Source organism: Dreissena polymorpha, chromosome 14 (genome assembly GCF_020536995.1).
Source record: "Dreissena polymorpha isolate Duluth1 chromosome 14, UMN_Dpol_1.0, whole genome shotgun sequence".
Lineage (NCBI taxonomy): Eukaryota > Metazoa > Mollusca > Bivalvia > Myida > Dreissenidae > Dreissena > Dreissena polymorpha.
In genome coordinates, this window is record NC_068368.1 from 33,073,269 (window position 1) to 33,087,620 (window position 14,352).

Below are 14,352 nucleotides of genomic sequence, written 5' to 3' on the forward strand. Positions count from 1 at the left end.
AAAAACGGATTCCATGGCGAAGTGTGAATATTCCTGTCCACCAAATTGTCAATTATGCACATCTACGAGAAGCTGCTCTCAATGCACAGATGGATGCTCAATGTTCGATGCTCGTGGCACGTGTTTCTCATGCAAAGCAAACTATTCCAATACAAATAAAAGATGTGAATGCATTATTGACCTATGTGCGTCTTCTCCGTGCAAGACTTGTGCTAACACGACTTTTTATCCAAATGGAAATGCGTGTTGTCCTTATAGCGGGAACCGTAAGCATGCACTTTGTACATCGGAGACGCAGTGTACACACGGGTGCGAAGATGGGTATTACGGTGCCGGGTGTGAAGTAGAATGTACCAGCAAAGATCCAATTTGCACGGCGTGTATTGGAGAAACGAAAATGACGGTCACATGCACACAGTGCAAAAGTGGAAGCTATTCTGGCACAAACGGAATGTGCTCACCATGTTTTACCGCCTGCGGGTAAATGCAACAGCTCTGATTATTGCCAATATGGTTGCCAAGACGGTTACTGGGACAAAAAGTGCAACCGGAAATGCAAGGACAATTGCTCCGCCTGTGATCAAATAACCGGGGCGTGTTTGCGATGCTTGTCTGCCAGATATTAAGGCGGTGACTGTCATACGCCCTGCAAAAACAACTGTGTCAATATGTCTTGTCAGCTAAATGGAACATGTACATGTGGATGTAATGGCGACTTCTATGGTTCATCTTGCGAAACGCCGTGTTCAGATCACTGTGCTCGTTTTGAGAATGAATATGCATGTTCATCCAAAACAGGAAGGTGTTTGTTTGGCTGCGCTGATGGATTTACCGGAAGCATGTGTATGCAAGGTAAGACAAAACAGTACAAACACCATGCGTGATGTTTTTATAACGGTATTTTCTGACCTTTGTTAGATTTATCAGCTGTCTTTCTTTTAAGCTCACTACAGTTATGTGTTTTATTATGACTGTAGTGATTAAGCAAGGGAGTAATGGTGGAAATATGCTACCAGCAGCACTGGGAGCTGGGTGTGCCGCCTTTGTCATAATTGCTATTGCTGTGGCGGTAGGAGTGTTTGTTCACATTCGTGGAAGGTACGTATTTTCATTAAACTGCTTGATAAAAAATAGGCAATTGTGCTTTTTTTAAGACGCATTGAATTGTGTTTTAGAAAAAATAATTGATTTCGTTGGTGTGTTGCCGAGTTAAGAATAAAATAATAAAATGAAAATGCACAGCTTAAAAGTTTTTGTAGCAAATTGCCAGATATCGCGCTACTGACCTTATGCTTCAAACAACAATCTGAAGACGAAACATTTCAAACTAACATAAGAACAAAGAGAAAAATGTGTTACAGTATGTACACACGTTAAAGATAGCCACACTTGCTTGACAAACTGATGTAATAGAAATGTACATGTTAATTTGCTAATGATCCAATAAATGCTGTGTAACACGAGAGATTACAGGCCTAGTTTTTAAACTTCTTTATTTTGCGCCCTCCGCATTCACATGTATTATATCGTTCCTGTAATTGAACTGTAGTCAAGATCCCTCAACCCTTATAAGTGCAAAATCAAAGCGTTGAATGCACTGAAGTTGTTCGCTATTGCATAATCTTAGACGAAACTCAGTTTTCAAAATTATGTTATAGCTTTTTATATCGCAAGTTTGAAATGAACACTATCCATTCCAAATTATAAAGAGTTTGTCTTTAAGTACAGGTCGAGATGTGGGTGCACTGTTTATCCTCATATTTATGTTATGGAGATAACTTAGACAAAATAACAACAATATGTCTCTTTGTTTTTTGCAATTGGTTGCTGCACTGGCAACCATCTTTAGAATTGTGGTTGCCGTGCTAAAGGACAACAAGCCTAGAATCATGTACATGTTGTGTTATGTGTATCTAATACTTGATATATTTTCTTTACATTATTGATCAACAATTTTTCCGTTCTCCGACATGACAGACTTTAAATGCATCATGCCTTGTTGTGAGCCGAAATTGAATCATTTCCTAGGCCTAATTGATCCAAAGTCGCCAATTGGTATTCTATGTTTAATTGGATTGAGTTGTTTCAAGCTTTGAAAAAGCTAGTTGCCCTGCTTTTTAGCCCAACTGTAACCAACTTTTGAAATTCAGTTTCCTGGGCTTAAATCTACTGGCCCTCAGGCTAACAGGCAACCACAAAACATGTAGGTTATTCATGATGTAAGATCTGACAGTGTATTGAACTCATTCAATTTTCAAGTCTGAAGACATTAAAGGGATAAAATCAGAAGTGTCGACCTTGATTAGCTTGTGCGCACTGCACAGGCTAATCAGTGTGCACAGGACACCGCTTATTTGACATGTATTAAGCCCCGTTTTCCCTGAACGCAGCAAATATGTACACATTTCAATGACAAACTGGCCAATGTCGTCGCTCAAGCTGTTAAACACTATTGATTACATACAAACACTCACTGTCTGCAGTGTACCTGTGGTGAAGTATAAACAGGCTAATCAGTGTGCACAGGAAGATGGCGTTGTTATCGTTCTTAGCGTAGTTAAGAGCATACCGACTTGCAAAAACTTGCTCTTAAAACATTTCTAAGTGAGCTGACAGGATAGTTTATAAAAACAGATATTTTATAATAATACACTGAGTTGAAATTACTTATAGTTCGTTATACCTTCTTCAAACTAGGCTTTTACGTGATATGCGAGAAAAACGGTCCATGGTTTTGAGTTAAACACTTTAACTTTAGCAGATATAAAAGAGATTGTTGATGACACTTATGATTCAGGATTAGGTTTATTGAGATATAAGAATTGTTTCCTCTTATTCAAATGCTTTGTGTGTCGCTTCTTTAGCATCAAGCGTTCACTGGAACTCAAATTTAGTAATGCTCTTCTTTTTACTTCTGGGATAATTAACAAGTTCGCAGTGGTGCAATATATACTCGTTGAGTTTGTTTCTTATATTTAATCTAATTATTAAACAACGAAGTTGTTTTGTTGGGTTTTGTTTACGAAACATGTAATGTCTGACACCTGCATGATACCCCCTCGGTATTTTGAGCAACAGTTAATATTTTCTCTCTGATGACTTATCTCTGTTTCATCTGCCTCTGTATGTTCAACAATGCATGTCGAAAGAAGTTGTGGTCGCAGGACACGCGTTAGCTGTTCCAATATTTTGGGTTGCATAAAACCTATTTTGAAAAACATTTCTTCCGTTTGTTAACCCACTCTGCGACTGTTAAGAAATAAGGCACGCATCGGCAAAAAATTTCGGACGTAGCTGAAACAGACGTGGGCCGCACTCGTGATCAATAAACCAGCACTCTAAATATTTTAACGACCTTTGGCGTACACAAAAATCTGGAAGAGATCATGATTGTTGGGTGGTTTGATGCATATTGTTTGACTGACCATGATCAGGCCGGCGACCTTACGTTTTGTAACCCTACGACTTAATGTCTCTGAGTACTTTGGCTCTTCAAATCTCTTGCAACGGGATAAACAAATAAAAGAAGTCTTTCCTTTTAGATAAACTTGTATTGTTATTAATAAATGTTTAATTGATCGTATAGTGTTTTCAATTCTTTTAGTTCATAACAGTCACAACTTCCGTATAATATTTTTATAAGATATGTTCTTTTATGTCTTTCACAAGTCCAATTTAATATATATATATATATATATATATATATATATTCCGTAATATATATTAATAAAAGAAAGACACGTGTTACAAAAAGCGAAACAGTATAATCCAAGTTTCCTCTGCATTCCCTTGACGCTAATTGGGAATAACTTGCAGTTTTCTCGAAAGAATGCGCCCAGTATAGGAAAAACGTCGAGCTTATATACCTACTAGTCACATTTTGCTTTAACGTGAGTTGTGCACATCTGGTTTTAGATAGTAAACAGAACTTTTAATCATCTTGTGAAATTGTTTCTATATTGGTTTTAAATGTAAACAAAACTTTCAATCATCTTGTCTGAGTTGTCTAAATTCGCCTCCCAACCCTGTTTTCAGGCAGTTAGGGAATAATTAATATCGCAATTAAAATGCTTTGACCGATGCTGTGACCAACTGTGACCAACAAATAACCAGTTGTTCGGTGACTTGAAATTTCATAAATGTGGCAGACGTTCAGTAGCTTAAAGCTATCTAGTAGCTATCTAGTTCACTGCGTGGACAAAAGTGTCACATACGCTCCTACCCAACAAAAAAAAAAATTAAGCTTGTAATTATTTTTTTTTAAATGTAAATGTATTAAATCTGGACGTTAAACCTTTTTTTTAAATTGTGCGTCAAGAGAGTGGATACGTTAAGAGTGTGCAATATATAACCATCACCACATACATATCTGTACCAAATAAGTTTGTTCTACAACATTTAAATTAATGTCTGGGAACACAACTATTTCCCAATACACTTAAGAGTCACACGTGCTAAACAGTCTTGTATGTCGGTGAAATGCAATTCATCCCCAATGCGCAGAAATACGTGTTGTAGTGGTGCCAACATCAGTCCATGTTGTTGATGGCCTACGGTAATTGCATTTCTCACTCCGAAGTGCACGTGTCCCATAAGGTTCCCTCAGGATTATGAAAAGATACATGACATATATTTAATGAACATTACACTCTTGATTCCTCAACATTAGGATATAAAGAAATGTAATTTAACGCTTTCTTATTAGGCTTAGTTGATAGCTCCACCATCTCGGTGAGACGCTCCTCCTCAGGAGCGGAAGCAACATCTTTCGCCATCAAGCCCCCACCAGGTTCTCCCCCGGTTTCTGACTTTCTTATAAAAGACCTTAAGCGTTTCCTAACACACTCTCTGTTTTTACATCTATACCATAAATACAATGATAAAGTCGCTATGCATAATAAAGCCACTACTACTGACAATATAATGACCATAATATTTACATGTGCCTTTGACCTATATTCTTGTGCAAATTGAATCTCATCTATTAGGGACGACATAGGAATATAGTCCAGAGTTGATAACGACCGAGGTATATCTATTGGATCATAAGTAATAAGCTTCTCATTATAATCTTGCCAAAGAGATATTGCGGATATGTTCAACGTCTTTGTCATGATATTTACAAAATCGTCCGTGACAGTGACCTTGGTTTCATATTCAAATGTGGCAGGAAGCGTAATAAAATCGTCTGTTGCCACGCACCCGGTAGGAATTGAAACAATATCAAATGGTGGTTTGACCTGCTTCCAGCTAGATTCAAGATTTGCTTCTCGTTTACATGTAATGGATAACATTAATGGTTTTAATGTTATGATGACCCATATACCATCGGTGACATATTCTGCCCTAGGTAGCTGAGCATTAACATCCACGACCTCATAACAACTTGATTTACTCTTTTCAAGATCATTCATGAATAAGTGAATAACACAATTGGTTGAGAGACCCACAGGATATAATGGTTTAGTAAAGCGGCAAAATGGAGCTTTAGAGCAGGTTATTTAGTCATCATTTTCCAATAGAGCATAACGGTTACCTTGAGAATTAACAGCTATACCAGCGTACGGTATGTCATAACGTGCTGTAGCGGAACTTAATCTTAAAGGTCCGTGGGTCACGTTACTGTGCGCTATCGGAATATTAATGATTCGATACGTTTTATATTGTTCGTATTGTTCATTGATAGGTATTTTCACTATCATAATTATTCTGTTATTTTCAACCACCCCTGTCAACGGCAGATATTTATAATAATTCAAAATATCTTTTTCAAAGTCAAATGGTAATTTTTTGCGGCGGTAAATCCGATGAAATAGTCAGAAGTATTGATTTAAGTTGTGACGGGGAAATTAGATTAGGGGAAAGATGCCCTAAACTTAAGGCTGCAAGTTGATTATCTAAGTGTTCATACAGTAAAGTGGCCCTGTTAAGAAGGTCTCTGATCTCCTGTATCAATAAATCTGAATGAAAGTATGTAACCATAAAATTGTTCGTCTCCATTAACTGAGCATTAACTTCTGTGGTTAAATTGTGTAATCGCACATCAACCTGTGATAGCGTTCGGAGTACCTCGTTTATTGAATTTCTATTTTCGTTTACCGCTGTCCTAGTTATATTAAGTACAGTTAAAGTTTGTTTATTTACGTGCATTATGCCTAGTTGCCTTTGATGTAGAGTTTCCACAACTGACTTGATTTTAGTTACGTCACTGTCTCTGGCTGTTCCAAATATAGCTCTAAGAATTTCTCCACCAAAATCGAAAAGTCCACGTTTCTGTCGGATGAACTTGTTATTGTTTACTTTGTTCAGTAATTCAACGTACATACTATATAAGTGTTGTAACTCCGCACTGAGTCCTTGAATAGCACTTAGATACAGATTCAAAAATGTATAACTATTGGTCTGTAAATACTTATTCGTCAGAGTTCTCGATAACGTCTCTGTTGTCGTCCAGTCATGTGGAACGGTGTCCAAGAAATTGTCATAAGGTTGTAAATCTATCACAAAGCTTATCATCCATGTCGCCTGTGTCGTGGAGAAGGTGTTTACTGGCACAAATATAACATTTTGTCGGACAATAGGTTGACAACTTATCAGTCCCAAACTTAATGTCAACTTCCATAGTAAGTTCGTCATTGAGGCCGTGTCTACCATATCTCTGAAAATATAGTTTATTACCTAGGTAATAATTGCCATTACTTAAATCTAACATTTTCCTTATTAAACTTAAAACAATGTCGCTAGTATTCTGACGGTCTCGTCGCGATTTTCTTAAGCCTAACATATTAACTTCCATATCGGTATAATCCTGATTATCCGATTTCGTACCGGCTTCAGTTTGCCGTATACGCTCTGCCTTGCGCTCGTATTTTAGCTTTAATTCGGCAAGCGGTATGTCCTCATCGCTATCCGATGAGTCACTACGTTCGTACGTTCGTCGCTTAATCAGCCTAGCTAACGGAACTTTATCATCAGTGTTAGAAAAGTCAGACTCGCTCTCATGACTCCCTACACTATTACTTGGATTTATACTTACCTCCGAGTCGTATTCATCACTCGGGGATACGACATATGTAGACTTACGCTTATCTCTACTTTCCTTGAGGCGATCTTGCGGTACATCCAATGTATCTATGTCTACACATTTCGAATTTCTAGCGTGAACAGTTTGCTCCGCTCCATTTACTACATTTCTAACTCTAAATGTCACAGGCATATTCTGTTCGATTACCCTGAAATGAGATTTGTAATAACTGTCCAGTTTACTGGTACGTCCATGATTCTTGATCATAACCGCCTGTCCAACATCTAGGTTGGGTTCCTTGGCGTTATAATTTGCCCGTTGATTTCTCTTTTGTTTCGACTTTTTCATATTAGAATACGCTTCTCGCATTGCCCTATGTAGATTTTCAATATGATACCTGGAAGTATCTTCACCAAGATATTTCTGTCGGGGTTGTAATAATGTATCAATCGGAAGAACAGGGTCACGTCCATACATAAGGTAAAATGGACTAAAACCCGTAGATTCAGAAGGAGCAGTACGAATTGATGCTAAGCAAGCATTTACATGTAGATCCCAATTATTTTGTCCCTAATTGCAGGGTTTAGATATCATATCATTCAGAGTACGATTAATGCGTTCTACTTGACCATTTGCTTGAGGATTATAAGTTGAAGTGGTGATCTTTCCGATACCGTAATGTTTGCATATATAATCAATAACTTGATTACAAAATTCTGTTCCGTTATCGGAACGTATTTGATACGGGAAACTGAACCTAGGTATGATCTCGTCTAAAAGAAGATGTGCTACTATTTCGGCGTGTTTGCTTTTAACCGGAAATGATTCGACCCACTTTGAATTTTCGTCTACAAAAGTGATTAGATATTTATTTCCTGATAAAGTTTCCTTATACGGTCCTGAAGTGTCAACTGACAATGTAATCCCACTTGAGTGTGAGACTCTAGTTTCTTGAATAGGTTCTTTTGTGCTTGATCTGGATCTTTCTTGACAGGTTTGGCAACTGTTTACGTATTTGTATAAATCTTTATACATGTTTGGCCAAAAGTATTTCCGCTTTAAAGAATCAAAGCATTTATCTATTCCCATATGCGACAAGTTATCATGATAATGCCTAATAAGATCATTCTGTAACTGAATGGGAATGTATAATCTAAGTATAGGATATTCGTCCCGATCACTAAGATAGTATAAAAGGTCATCTATGATGATGTACCTTGATGATGAGCCCTCTTTCTCATTGTTTTCAACCTCGGTAATTCTCTTTACTTCATTAGGATCGTCCCGCTGTTCTTTGTACATGTCAATTTTAGTATCAATGTATTCTGGTTGACTAACTGATCCCTTTCTCTCCTGTTCAGGTTGGTATGCGTCAGTTTCTGGGTTAATTAAGTTTAAATTAACAGCACCAACCTCCCTACGTCTAGAACTTGAAATGTCCTGTAAATGACGTACTTCATATGCGTGTTTACCGATATCCATATTTGGAGATAAGTCATCCTCACTTACCTCATTGTCCAGGTTATCGTGTCTACATCTTGACAACATGTCTGCTACTTTATTCTTACACCCGGAAATGTATTGAATATCTACGTAGTAACCCGAAATAGCAAGAGCATAAGATTGTAACTTCTTATTAGTTAAATTCGCTGTTAGCAAATACATTAATGGTCGATGGTCAACAAAGCATGTCACCGGGGCGTCCTGTACATAAATTTGCAATATGTCTAATGCGTATTTGAGAGCGAATGCTTCCTTTTCAATGACAGAATACTTTTGCAAAGACGGACTAAGCTTATGCGATAAGAAATGTATCGGTCTTTCATTTGGTATACCTGGAACAATGCTATCTTTCTCATCACACTCCTGACAGAGAACAGCGCCTATGCAGTCATTCGACGCGTCGGTATAGAGTCTGTAACCTTTATATCGGTCAGGAAAACCTAGTAATGGGATACTCGTTCTTTTAATGTTTCAAACGCAATTTGACATTCAGTCGTCCAGTTAAATCGGGCATACTTTTTGGTTAGGGCAATGAGCGGCGAAGCAATTTCGGAGAAATTTGGGATAATACGCCGATAAAATCCACACATGCCTATGAACGATCGAATTTCCTTAACTGACTGTGGAGCAGGAATTTGTTTTATAGCACTAACCTTTCCAGGATCTGGTTTGTAACCTTGTTTGTTAAGAATGAATCCCAGATATTTGGTTTCTTCCTCTAAAAAACTGCATTTGGAAAGTTTTAATTTTAACGTGTATTGTTTCAGTCGGTCTAAAACAAGTTGAATATGTTCTAAGTGTTTTGTAACATCCCCCCGCGAAAATATAATGACGTCATCTAAATACGGAATTGCAAACGATTCGAACCCCTTTAACACTGTGTCCATTAACCTTTGGAAAATTGAAGGTGATACCTTTGCCCCAAATGGCATGACACGAAAATTATATAATCCATGTCCTGCGCAAGTAAATGCAAGCTTTTCTTTAGAATTTTCATCGACCGGAATTTGCCAAAATCCCGATTTAAGATCAAGTTTTGAAAAAAAACTGCATCCACCAAGTATTGGCAAAATTTCATCAATTCGCGGTAGTGGCCAGGCATTATCCTTAATTATCTTATTCAATTGTCGAAAATCTACACAAAACCTTAAACTGCCGTAGGAGTTTTTTACTAGCACAACCGGAAATGACCAAGGTGAATTTGACGGTTCGATTATCCCCGCTTCGAGCATTTCTTGTATTGTTTTTCCTATAATCTCTCTGTGCTTTAAGGCGTTGGATAAGGTCTAAGATTTATTGGTTTATGATCCCCTGTGTCAATAGTTGCTTTTATAGCTGTAGTTGGCGTTAAATCTTTATCGCTTTTCGCAAATAGAGCTCTGTTGCGTTCCAATACTGGTTTTATTAAGTGAGTGTATTTAGGATTGCACGTAAATTCTAAATCTCTACTACCATCTTCGACAGAGGTATCGTCTTTATTTTGACGAAAAGTGGAATTGACTTCAAATGACCTATCAAGTTTACCAACGATTGTATCTTTACATAATCTCAATGTTTGACCTGTGTTGTTAACCAGACAGAGTGGAAATCGTCTATTATCGGTTACGGTGACTAGACTGTCCATTAAGTAAAAACCCGGTTGATCATTGATACAATCCGATATAAGATGTAGATCATATTCACCTTCACTTAGGGTTGAATTTCGCTTAACCTTTCCCATAGTAGTGACTGTTGTGTAAGGTTTAATAGTAATAGTTCGACATGTTCTGACTAATGAAGCTATATGTATATCATTTTCAATAGGAATATATTCTCCATTTATTCGTATTCGTTTGAGGTCAAAATAAATACGAGCACTGAATCGGTTGAAAAAATCGCGCCCTAGAATACAGTTTCGATTTATGTCCTTAACAATGATAAACTCGTGTGTCAGTTTTTGCTTACCTAGCGTAAAGTTAATATGAGAAGATCCTATAACATTAAGACTACTCCCGCTTACTGATTGTAAGTTAATGTTTGTTCGTTTAAGTTTTGTTCGTACCGGAATTTGTCTGAATAATTTTTCGCTTAGTAACGTGACCTCGCTACCAGTATCAATTAGTCCACGTACTTTCACGCTTGAGGTAAATTTTAGTACACAAGATGTTGGGTCGTCAGGTAATTTATATTGAGCAGCCTTGTATAACCTTTCCCTCAAGATTGGCCTATATCGTGAGGTTTTTTCTAGTTTAAACAAGGGCAATTTCTCCTAAAATGTTCTTTCGATCCGCATTCCCAACATGTTTTATCAGGGGACTGTTTCGTTTTTTTATGAACTAAAACGCGTACCGCTTTACAATCTCGGCTTAAATGATTCTTTCTACCACATTTGAAACATTTCCTTGACGGTCTTGCGTGATCGACTTCCATTGGCTGTGGATCGTCGTTAGGATTCGATAGTTCGTAACCGTGACCTCTCCTCATGTTTATTCGTTTTAGTATGTTGTATTCTTTAAGCGCCATATTAACAGACTCTGTCAAATTTGTAGGATTACTTCTTATAAGTTTGATCCTAACCGCGTCGTTAGTCAGTCCGTCGATGAAATTTCCTACAATTATTCTTTGCATGGGGTCCCTATCGTCTAGGTCACCCCCGCACGCATCTTTCGCTATCATTAAAAGTCGCTCCCCGTAATTCGCTACATTTTCTCCCTGCCGTTGTCTTACGTTCCTAAGAAGTTTCAAAGCATATTGTGGATCTGTGATTTCCCCGTAACGCGTCTTAAGTTCTGCTTTTAGATCATTGTATCTAACGTCCGGGTTCGTCGTCAAAAAACGTTTTAGAAATTCGCAGACTGCGCCTGAGGCTGTCTGGAATACTATTTTTACTTTCTTAGTTTCCTCACAATCGTGAATCATGAAAAACCTTTCTAATTCGAGAGTCCAATCGTGAAACTCCGCCGATTTTCCTGAAAATCGCGGAAGTTGCGTAAGAGCCGTATTTGCGTATAAAGTTTCAGGCAAGTGAATTAAGCTTTCTGCTAGAACTTGGAAAGGTGTTTGTTCACCGGTAGCCATATTTTTTTGTGAACTAAGTCAGAAACCGAAAGAGAATAAAATCTGACCTGGTGCTGACTCGAACTGGCTTCTTCTTATAGCTGTCTGTCTACCGCTCCTGGTACACTTTCTAGAGGTGTCCCAGCTCAAGTACAACCTATATTAAAATAAAAAAATATTTAAAGTTTCAAAATATGCAATTCTACAAACTGTTTGTTATTTAGCTAACAACAAAAATGTAATATAAATGTAAAATATTCTTTGTCGTCCTCGTCTTTGGTTCGTCGGCGTCGTAGTCGTCGTTGAGAATGTTTGCTGAAAAAAAAAAACGGATAACGGATAGCTGCTCTCGCTGCCTTCTCCAGTCAGGTTCCGGAGTAAGCGCTGAAGAAGTATTTGAACGGCTGAAGATGGTGATTATCCCGTCAAGATCCTGCTCACGGCACCAAAACGTCGTCTGTAACCCTACGACTTAATGTCTCTGAGTACTGTGGCTCTTCAAATCTCTTGAAACGGGATAAACAAATAAAAGAAGTCTTTCCTTTTAGATAAACTTGTATTGTTATTATTAAATGTTTAATTGATCGTATAGTGTTTTCAATTCTTTTAGTTCATAACGGTCACAACTTCCGTATAATATTTTTATAAGATATGTTCTTTTATGTCTTTCACAGTCCAATTTAATATATATATATATATATATATATATATATATATATATATATATATATATATATATTCCGTAATATATATTAATAAAAGAAAGAGACGTGTTACAAAAAGCGAAACAGTATAATCCAAGTTTCCGCTGCACTCCCTTGACGCTAATTGGGAATAACTTGCAGTTTTCTCGAAAGAATGCGCCCAGTGTAGGAAAAACGTCGAGCTTATATACCTACTTGTCACATTTTGCTTTAACGTGAGTTGTGCACATCGTTTTATATAGTAAACAGAACTTTTAATCATCTTGTCAAATTGTTTCTATATTGGTTTTAAATGTAAACAAAACTTTCAATCATCTTGTCTGATTTGTCTAAATTCGCCTCCCAACCCTGTTTTCAGGCAGTTAGGGAATAATTAATATCGCAATTAAAATGCTTTGACCGATGCTGTGACCAACTGTGACCAACAAATAACCAGTTGTTCGGTGACTTGAACTTTCATAAATGTGGCAGACGTTCAGTAGCTTAAAGCTATCTAGTAGCTATCTAGTTCACTGCGTGGACAAAAGTGTCACAGTTTTGCAGTATATGTAATATCAGAATAATTGTTTGTTGTTGAAAATATCTTCAGATATTTCATCGACTTCCAAATAACAATGTTCAACTGCAACATAATTACGAATATAACCGGTTGTTTACCGAAAACAAACATGCTTGTCACTTATTTCCACTTACACTGTACGGTGATACAAATCTTAATTGCAAACGCATCGTTGAATACGTGAGTTATTTTATACCACGTTCGCGTGGAAGGGATCATTGCAACGATGTGAATAAACGTTTGTTTAAATCTCTAGGATGGTTTAACTTTAAGATTTTAAGTAAGAAATTGTGAATTAAACGTAAACATGTAAAGTATATATAAAGTAGTTGCATACACTGTTGGTATGTTTTCCATCGTGGGATGCCGTTAATCTTCGGAAATATCTTTTTTTAAATAGACTATGCTACTGGACTGATGGATGAGATTAAAGGGACATATCGATCATAAATACGGTACATATTTTTAAATAATATTATCTTTTTTTAAAGCATGAATTTGATGGGTGTTTGACAAACTGGGCTCGTTTTTATAAACGCTATGTATTATTATCCCCCGCCATAGGCAGAGGGATATTGTGTTGGCGTTGTCCGTCCGTCCGTCTTTCCGTCCGTCCGTCCGTCCGTCTTTCCGTCCGTCCGTCCGTCCGTCTTTCCGTTCTTCCGTCCGTCCGTCCGGCACTTTTGTGTCCGGAGCCATATCTTGGAAGTCATTTGGCGGATTTCATTGAAACTTGGTATAAGTATATATATGGATAAGAGGATGATGCACGCGAATGGCAGTGTACACCATCTGTTAATAACAGAGTTATGGCCCTTTGTATATATAAAAAATGCTTTTTTGTGTCCGGAGCCATATCTTGGAAGTGCTTTGGCGGATTTTATTGAAACTTGGTATGAGTATATATATGGATAAGAGGATGATGCACGCCAAATGGCATTGTACACCATTGAATAATAACGGAGTAATGGCCCTTTGTATTTTGAAAAAATGCTTTTTTGTGTGTCCGGAGCCATATTTTGGAACTCCTTTGATGGTTTTCATTGAAACTTGGTATGAGTAAATATATATGGATAAGAGGATGATGCACGTTGGCGTTGTCCATCCGTCCAAAAAAAAATTGTGTCCAGAAGAATATTGGCGGGGGATATCAATTCAATGAATTTGCTTGTTAATATTATACTCATCAATTCTGCCCGAGCGGAGGGAGTGGAGGGCACTTTTAGCGGGCGCGGAAAAAAATCAGCAGTGGTAGTAAAGCTGTTATGTATGAAACGTACATGAAGTACAAGCGCACTCCTACCGGATAATAGGATTTCAATATACACTATAGTATAATGCTTATTGAAGTGCGTGAAGTGTATAGGCATGTGTTAGGGTACTGTCAGTGTTTGTTTAACAAAAAAGGCATTGTTTCTTACTGTTGACATATATATACTATAACAATAGTTGATGTTTACAAGATGAATAGATGCTTCTTAAGAGGGTAGATTAATTATTTTAACACTGCATGTCTATAATAAGCG

At 37.4% G+C, this 14,352-nt stretch overlaps 1 protein-coding gene across 2 annotated transcripts in view; it reads left to right on the forward strand.

The window, feature by feature from the left end:
* Window positions 1-496: 496 nt before the first annotated feature.
* LOC127858782 (multiple epidermal growth factor-like domains protein 10) overlaps window positions 497-14,352 on the forward strand; it is a 32,332-nt gene continuing 18,476 nt past the window's right edge. The window contains exons 1-2 of one of the 2 annotated variants that reach the window (XM_052396062.1): window positions 497-852; window positions 978-1,098. In XM_052396062.1, coding sequence (XP_052252022.1) covers window positions 669-852; window positions 978-1,098 — 305 coding nt within the window. In that variant the 5' untranslated portion in view covers window positions 497-668. The remainder of the gene's footprint in view (window positions 853-977; window positions 1,099-14,352) is intronic. The other variant, XM_052396061.1, reaches the window with a different exon arrangement.